The 7,876-nt window shown below is 42.3% G+C and overlaps 1 protein-coding gene across 1 annotated transcript; it reads right to left on the bottom strand.

Moving 5' to 3' along the window:
• Positions 1-897: 897 nt before the first annotated feature.
• On the bottom strand, positions 898-1,333 carry LOC101846010 (plant intracellular Ras-group-related LRR protein 4; the record flags this gene model as incomplete). Its single annotated transcript, XM_013085005.1, is given in 1 exon segment — positions 898-1,333. A coding segment is annotated over 1 exon segment (348 nt), but the record flags the coding sequence as incomplete, so codon positions are not given.
• Positions 1,334-7,876: the final 6,543 nt, after the last annotated feature.

Below are 7,876 nucleotides of genomic sequence, written 5' to 3'. Positions count from 1 at the left end.
GGGGGGGGGGAGATATCGTAGATACAACATAAAGGGGGGAAGCAGCACATTGGCGTATAAGATGAAGGTAGTTAGGATTGAATAGTGTAGGAAAAGGAGAGGGGGAGAGGGGTGAGAAAGAAAAAAAAACAGCGCCCACATACCCATTTACACATCATTGTCTTTCGAAAAAAACAAAAACACGTACATGCTATTTCAGCGTTCAAAAAACAACCACAATTTAAAAACAATACCCACGTACGTATCACATCTATCACAAAACAAACTCACGTACATATTCCAACCTTTCACACACACAAAAATAAAAACAAAACCACTTAAAAATTCCAACCTTTCATTTAAAAAAGCTAAAAACAAACAATGACATATGCCAGCCTTTCACAAAACAAAACCACTTGCACATTATTCCAGCGTTTAGTAAAGAAATTTTTTTTTAAATTAAAAAAAACAATACCCACATACACATCAAGATCTCTCCAAAAAAAACCACTTACATAATAATATCTCCATCTCTCATTTTAAAAAACAAAAACAACTACAACAAAACAAAAATCCACTTACATATCACCATCTCTAACCATAAGAAAAACAAACAACTACAAAAAAAAACCAAAAAAGCCACTTAAATATCACCATCTCTCACCGAAAAAACAACCACAACAACACAAAAAAAACCACTTATATACTCCAGCATCTCACAAAAACAACAACAACAACAACAAAATAGATAAACCCCACTTACATATCAACATCTGTCTCAAAATCAACAAAATACAGCTACAAAAACAAACAAAAGCCCAACCTCGTACATAATATCACCATCTCTCACCCAAAACAACAACACCAACAACAAACCAAAAAAAACAAGAAGAAAGAAAGAAAAACCCCATCACTTACATACTCCAGGGTCTCGATCTTGAAGAAAGAGGCCGGGATGGAGGACATCTGGTTGCTGCGCATGTCTACGTAGCGCAGGAACCTGAGCTCGGAGATGTTCCCGGGCAGCTTCTTCAGCTTGTTGAACTGCAGCAGGAAGCGCGTGGCCAGGTCGCACACTTCCTCGTTCTTCGGGATCTCCACGGGCAGCGTCTTGAAGCCCACCGAGGTGAAGTCGATGAGCAGCTGGCGCTTCTTCTTGTCCTCCGTCACGATCAGGTGCTTGCGGAGCGCGTCGATGAGACCTTTGATCTTGGAGCCCGGGCCCATGGCGGGCGGGGGCTTGTCGTCCTTCTCCTTGCCCGGCATCTTGGTCGTTCGGTTTTTGGTTTTGTTTGTTTGTTGTAGCTGTTTTGTTTTTGCCTTTTGTTAGTTCGTTCTTTTGTTTTTAGTGTTTGTTTGGGGTGTGTTTTTGTTTTGTTTTGTTTGGGGGGTTTTTAGGGGAAGGGGGTGTTGGCTTGTTTGTTTGTTTGTGAGTGAGTGTTATTTGTTTGTTTGTTTGTTTGTATGTTTGTATGTAATTTGTTTACTCTGGCGGTGCTGGTGGTGCTGGTGGTGCTGGTGCTGGTGGTGGTGGTGGTGGTGGTGGTGGTGGTGGTGGTTGTTGTTGTTCTTGTTGTTGCTGTTGTTGTTGTTGTTATTGTTGTTGTTGTTGTTGTTGTTGTTGTCGTTGTTGATAGCTCTGGTGGAGTCTGAAAACCACAACAAAAACCTCAACAAAAATGTTTTTGAACAAAGAAAATAAAAGGACTGAACTTTTGCTTCCTTACAGACGTCGACAACGAGGAAAAAACAAAACAAAAAAAACACCAAAAAAAACACTTAGGCAGAAAGAAACATTTCCAAACTGTTTTGCTGCTGTTGCTGTTGCTGTTCTTGCTGTTGCTGATGTTATTGCAGCTGTTTTGGTTTTTAGGGTTTTTTAAATCCTATTTTCTCTTTTTGGATTTGAATTTGTTGCTGCTGTTATTGCAGCTGCTGTTTTGTTGTTGCTGTTGTTGTTGTTGTTTAATCCTCTTTCTCTCTGGATTTGAAGTTGCAGTTGTTGCAGCGACAGTTGTTACGAAATCTGCCTTCAGCTCCTTGGGCGCCCGGGTGTGCGGAGCGAGAAGAGCAGCAAATGACGATGTCTACACCAGATGTTGTCCCAGACAATGTGTGTGGCACTCAGGGAGCATCGTCCTGCCACATCGCCGGTCTCCGGTGGTAGACGAACAGACGGGAGAGAGAGAGAGGGGGGAGGAGGAGAGGGGGAGAGAGAGGGGAGGGGAGAGGAGAGGGGAGGAGTATGTGGGAGGGGAGAGGGAGGAAGAGAGGGAGGGGGAGAAGGAGAAGAGAGGGAGTGAGGTGTTCTCAGGGTGAAGGTCGTGGACAAAGGGGGAGGCGCGCAGAGCCAGCCTGAAGATTCACGGGATGCCTGGTACCTCCATGGTCAAAGAACCCTGAAAGTGGAGACAGAATGAAAAGACAGGGTTTTTTTAATTTTTATTTGAATGACTGTAATGAAGCAAACTGAAATGGTATAATGATAAAGTCAATTGAATGACTGTAATGAAGCAGACAGAAAGGATATGATAAAATCAAATTGAATGACGGTGATAAAGTAAATTGAATGATTATATTAAAGCAAATTGAAAGGATATGATAAAGCCAAATTGAACGATGGTGATAAAGTAAATTGATTGATTGTAATAAAGGAAACAGAAAGAACATTGTGAAGTCAAATTGAATTATTGCAATAAAGCACATTGAAAGTTTGTGAAAAAACAAGTCGAGTGGTTGTTATTTTAAACAAATTGAAAGGATAAGCTGGGGAAAAATGAAAAGGTGCGATAAGATTGGAACTCCTCCTTCTTTTACCTCGAAATATACTCTCTCTCTCTCTCTCTCTCTCTCTCTCTCTCTCTCTCTCTCTCTCTCTCTCTCTGTGTGTGTGCTGAGACTGACTCACCACACCCACAGGACAGGCCACAGACGATGTGTAGGTAGAAATAGATAACCCATACACGTAGCCATCAATAAAACCTGTAATGGAAATGCAGCGTGATATAACCAGTCTCTAACTCCAACACGTTATAGAACATTGTTGAGTATTGGGGCTTGAAAAGTGGACGTTGACTTGTCCCCACTAACTTGAAAACTTGAAACGCCTTTGTGCCTGGTTTTCTTCTTTAAAATGTTATGACTATGGCAGGTTTATTTTTAGTGGTTGGGGGATGGCGTTGGTGTTTGGGTGTTTTTTTGGGTGGGTTACCCCCCGTTACCCCCCTTGTCGATGCCATTCTGCGATAAATGTTCTTTCTAGATGAGACTCGAACCATTGTTTTGTGTGTTTCTGTTGTTTGTTGTTGGGGGTTTTTGTTTGGGGGGGGGGGGGGGAGGGGATGTTCAAGGGAAAGAGCCTGTACCGGTACTTTTACTATAACCCATATATACCAGGAACACAGATGGGAAGTTTGGGCGTAAGTAATTTGTGATTGCATGTCATTCCTTTAACAAACATGTTATTGTACATGTTTACACGCCCCCATCGACTCAGTATAGATCATTTAGGGGGCGGGCTTCCAACCCTGCCTGTTACGGTCAACACGGGCTAAGAGGGGTTCAACATCCCAGCAGAAAAACTGAGGTACTCGCAAAACATTTTAATCTCCTGTCTGGAATCAAAATCGGGTCTCCTGCATGCGACAGCGAAGTGCCTAACCTCTTCACCACAAACGCCGGTTTCCTTCAGCATTGCTTGCATGCACATCGATCTGTTAAAAAAACAACCTCTGTGATCTTTCATTGTTGGTGGCTGGTGCTCTGGTGTGGTTTGGTCTTTCTTTCCTCTATCAAACATCTGCTATCTCTCCTTTTTTCTTGTGTATACTATTCTCTTGCAGCACCTCTAACCTTCGGCACTTATATGACCTAATCGTGTTGCAAGTGCCGTAAAACTTGTACAAAAACTCAACTTCCACTTTTGTTGTGCCTCCACAACTTCCCCTCAACCCCCACACTCACGCACCATAGTAGGAGTAGTAAGTTGTGGGGATAGTGGTAGTTGTAATAGCATGAGGAGTAGTAAGAGTAGTGGTAGTTGTAACAATAGGAGGAGTAGGAGTAGGAGTAATAGCAGCAGCAGCGGGAGTGGGGGTAGTAGTAGTAGTAGTAGTAGTAGTAGTAGTAGTAGTAGTAGAAGAAGGAGTAGTAGTAGTAGTAGTATATATAGTAGTAGTAGTAGTAGTAGTAGTAGTAGTAGTAGTAGTAGTAGTAGTAGTAGAAGGAGTAGTAGTAGTAGTATATAGTAGTAGTAGGAGGAGGAGGAGGAGGAGTAATAGTAGTAATAGCAGTAGTAGTAGCAGCAGCAGAAGGAGGAAGGGGGGGAGGAGGAAGAGGAAAAGGAGAATGGGGAGAAGTAGTAGTAGTAGTAGTAGATGGAGGAAGAGGAAAAGGAGGATGTGGAGGAGAAGTAGTAGTAGTGGTAGTAGATGGAGGAAGAGGAAAAGGAGGATGGGGAAGAAGTAGTAGCAGTAGAAAGAGGAGGAGGAGGAGAAGTAGTAGCAGTAGAAAGAGGAGGAGGAGGAGGAGGCTTACAAAGAACAGGTAGCAAGCTTCTCTCCCGCCATTTAACAGATTTTCCTTCATGGATACCGTACGGTAAACGCTACCATTTTTGGCATAAAACAACCGTTTTGACTCGAGACCTTAGAAAACAAACGTGTTTAATATTGAATAGGTTACTGTCGATTTTAGTTAATAAATTCGGTCGTATTTACCAAAATACAAGTAGGCCTTATATATAGCATAGCTTTTCATCATCAATGTCTTTCACCCCTGGCAGGGTATAGGCCAACAAGCTCATTCCATTTATCTGTCCTGGGCCATCCTTCCAAGCTCGTTCCAAGTGAGCTTCATCTCTCACATGTCCCTTTCCACACATGTCCTCGCCATGTTTCCCGTGGTCTATCCCTGTCTCGTGTTCTCTGTGGGTTCCACTACAGCGACTGGCTTGTGATGTTTCCAGTGGGATTATAGCTTTTACCCCATCCATAAAGGAAAATCTTGCTGGCCCCAACTCCATCCGATAAATCCGATTAGCAGAGTGCACTGGGCTTTAAGCGCTTCGCCGTTTCACACAGGAGACTTGAGTTCGTTACCTTTGTGGGGGCTGTTTTACTATTTTTGTATCAAGTATTTTTTTCTTTCTGCTATCACCATCATCATCATCATCATCATCATCATCATCATCATCATCATCATCATCATCATCATCATCATTTTTTAAAAAGAAGAGAAGGTAGGGAGAGTGGTTGCCTGATTTACCCCCCCCCCCAAAAAAAGTAAAATGTTAATAATTGTTTTAATTAAATCATCATCATCATCATCATCATCATCATCATCTCACCCTGCAACAGGATACATAGGCCACAAACGAACACTTTCCACCTTCCCCTATCCTGGGCTAGCCTCTTTATGCTAGTCCATGTCTTCCCACTTTTCTGTAGGCCTACATCAATTTTTCTGCTACAACGACATCAATTATTGTATCCCTCTCAGCCCAGCGGGTTGTCCTTGACAGGCAGGGCAGAAGCAACCGCCCTCCTAAATTTTCTTGAGTTGATAGGGGCTTAAAATGTATAGAATTACAACCCCCGCCATATGCCCGTTCTCTCGTCAATATAACCGTGTAACGGCATTGTGGAATCAGGTGCACGTCAATTTTTGGGCGTGTGGAGTTACTGGTATTATCTAAAAGCCTGTTCATTTGCCTTACTTTCGATTTAAAAAATACCCATCTATCTCGAATAGAAGCGGAGATATTTGCGGTTGAAGAAGGTGGGGGTCACCAGGTTTCGGGGGTAAAGTTATCGAGAAAATGGCCGCTAGTCTGGTAACTTCAACAGCTTGAGTCTTTGAAAACTGAACATATACCTATTGTGTGCCTTTAATCAACGTTTTCCGGTCGAATTCACCCAGAAATGAGTTGTTATAGGGATATAAAAGGTGTTGAGCCAAAAACAAAAATTCAACGAAAGTGGCTGCGATAAAAGTGGCCAAATTGGCGGGAGAATGCCCATTTCTTCAATGTCATTATTTTGACGAGCGCTTGATTTCACAACGATGCCAATATTTACTGATGACTAACCAGACTCACTCTTATTATTCTTTGCGCTGTAGAAATAGCTCTGCCCACGCGCTCGCAAATACGAGGTGCAGTCGCTGATTTATAAAAATAGGAAATCTTTACGTCTCCGAGATCCTTCTGACGTAAGATTTAGGAGTCATTGACGAGGAGTGAACTGCAGATAAGAGCATCATAAAACGCAATAAACTCGTGGAAACGTTTGTATGTCGTTTGCACTGACAGGTATTTTATGACTTGGTAAACAGACGTGATGCATAGGGCGGTTTATGTGCAGGGTTGGATACCTTACCAACCCCCCCCCCCCTAACCAAACTCAAAACCTTCGGCATTTATTTATGACCTTTTTGTGTTGGTAGCGCGTAGAACTCTTACTAAAACAAATCTCAAACCACCTATCCACAGATGTGCACCTGGGGTGGGGTTTGGGGGGGTGGGTGGCTTATAAAGATGTACAGTGAATAGCTTCAGTTCAAGTGTGGCGTCGGTTGTCTAGTGGTTGTTGTTAGGCTACCGGACTCGTTGCCATGAGGTTTGCGGGTTCGGGGGATCGGCCCTCAGGCCCGACGTTGTCTCCTTGGAAAGGACCCAGAGGAGAATGGGGTACCCGGTCAAAGACAGCGAACGATCTTGTCAGTATGTTAGTATTGTTAGTGTTTTAGCGCCTATAAAAATGGCAGCTTGTTCTGTATTCTTTTCAGGAAAATGAAATTGTTTCAGAATGCTACTTGTATCAGGTCTGCTGGTGTAAAAATGTAGTTTTTAACACTCACAGACCTTGCTGTTGAGCGGGAATTTGCGCTATACAGATGCTATCTATCTATTGTTGTTGTTGTTGTTGTTAGTAGTAGTAGTAGTAGTAGTAGTAGTAGTAGTAGTAGTAGTAGTAGTAGTAGTAGTAGTAGTAGTAGCAGTAGTAGTAGTAGTAGTAGTAGTAGTTACTAGTAGTATCATTATTATTTGATAGCGTATTGAAACTTTGAAACAGCACCAACCGCATCAGTGCATATTATAATTAAGTGAAAAGAAAGAGCGATCGTGAAAGTGAATGGTCCAGTTTTTATTTACAGACAGTCGGACTCTTTGATCAGATGAGTGGACAAACTGGCGTCTGTTCTGTAGCGGTCATATATAGAATCTTTGTTGTCGCACGCCAAACACCTTAGTTCGATTCCGGAGTGTGGAGAAATCTTATCGAGCACAGTGGTCTTTCTGCTGGGATATGTTGTATTCCTCTCCTAAACCCATAGGTTGTTGATCCTGATATGCAGGATCGGAAGCTCGTCTCCTAAATGATCTAAATATTCATATTGATTGATGTGTCAGTGGTGACGTAAAATCACGCCTGCGTTGATGACAAAACAAAAGAAAACAAAAACTATTCAGAATAATTTATGAATATAGTTGTAGGCTACCAATTAAAATATTCCATTTTAGCGATTGGCCTACTCGACCTATTAAAAATGTTATATTATCGATTGCAGAGTAGGCCTATTATTTAATTCAAATCACAGTAATATTGTGAGTTATGGTCCCAGCAACACAATTTAGATTTTTTGGAGGCGGGCTGATTTTTCTCACTGCCTGTCGATCAGGGTCAACCCTGGCTGAGAGGGACAGGCACGGGGATAGGCAAACTTGGTTGTTGTTTTTTTAAACAACAACAAACAAATGATTCTTCTCCTCGCAGGAATTTTTACTTACGTCTTCAATACACATACATGTACATTGCTATATGTATTATGTGTGCCAGCGAAGCACCCAATCGTTGCACCACGCACACACACACACACACACACACACACACACACA

Source organism: Aplysia californica, unplaced genomic scaffold (genome assembly GCF_000002075.1).
Source record: "Aplysia californica isolate F4 #8 unplaced genomic scaffold, AplCal3.0 scaffold00333, whole genome shotgun sequence".
Lineage (NCBI taxonomy): Eukaryota > Metazoa > Mollusca > Gastropoda > Aplysiida > Aplysiidae > Aplysia > Aplysia californica.
This window is presented reverse-complemented; position numbering and strand designations above follow the sequence as displayed.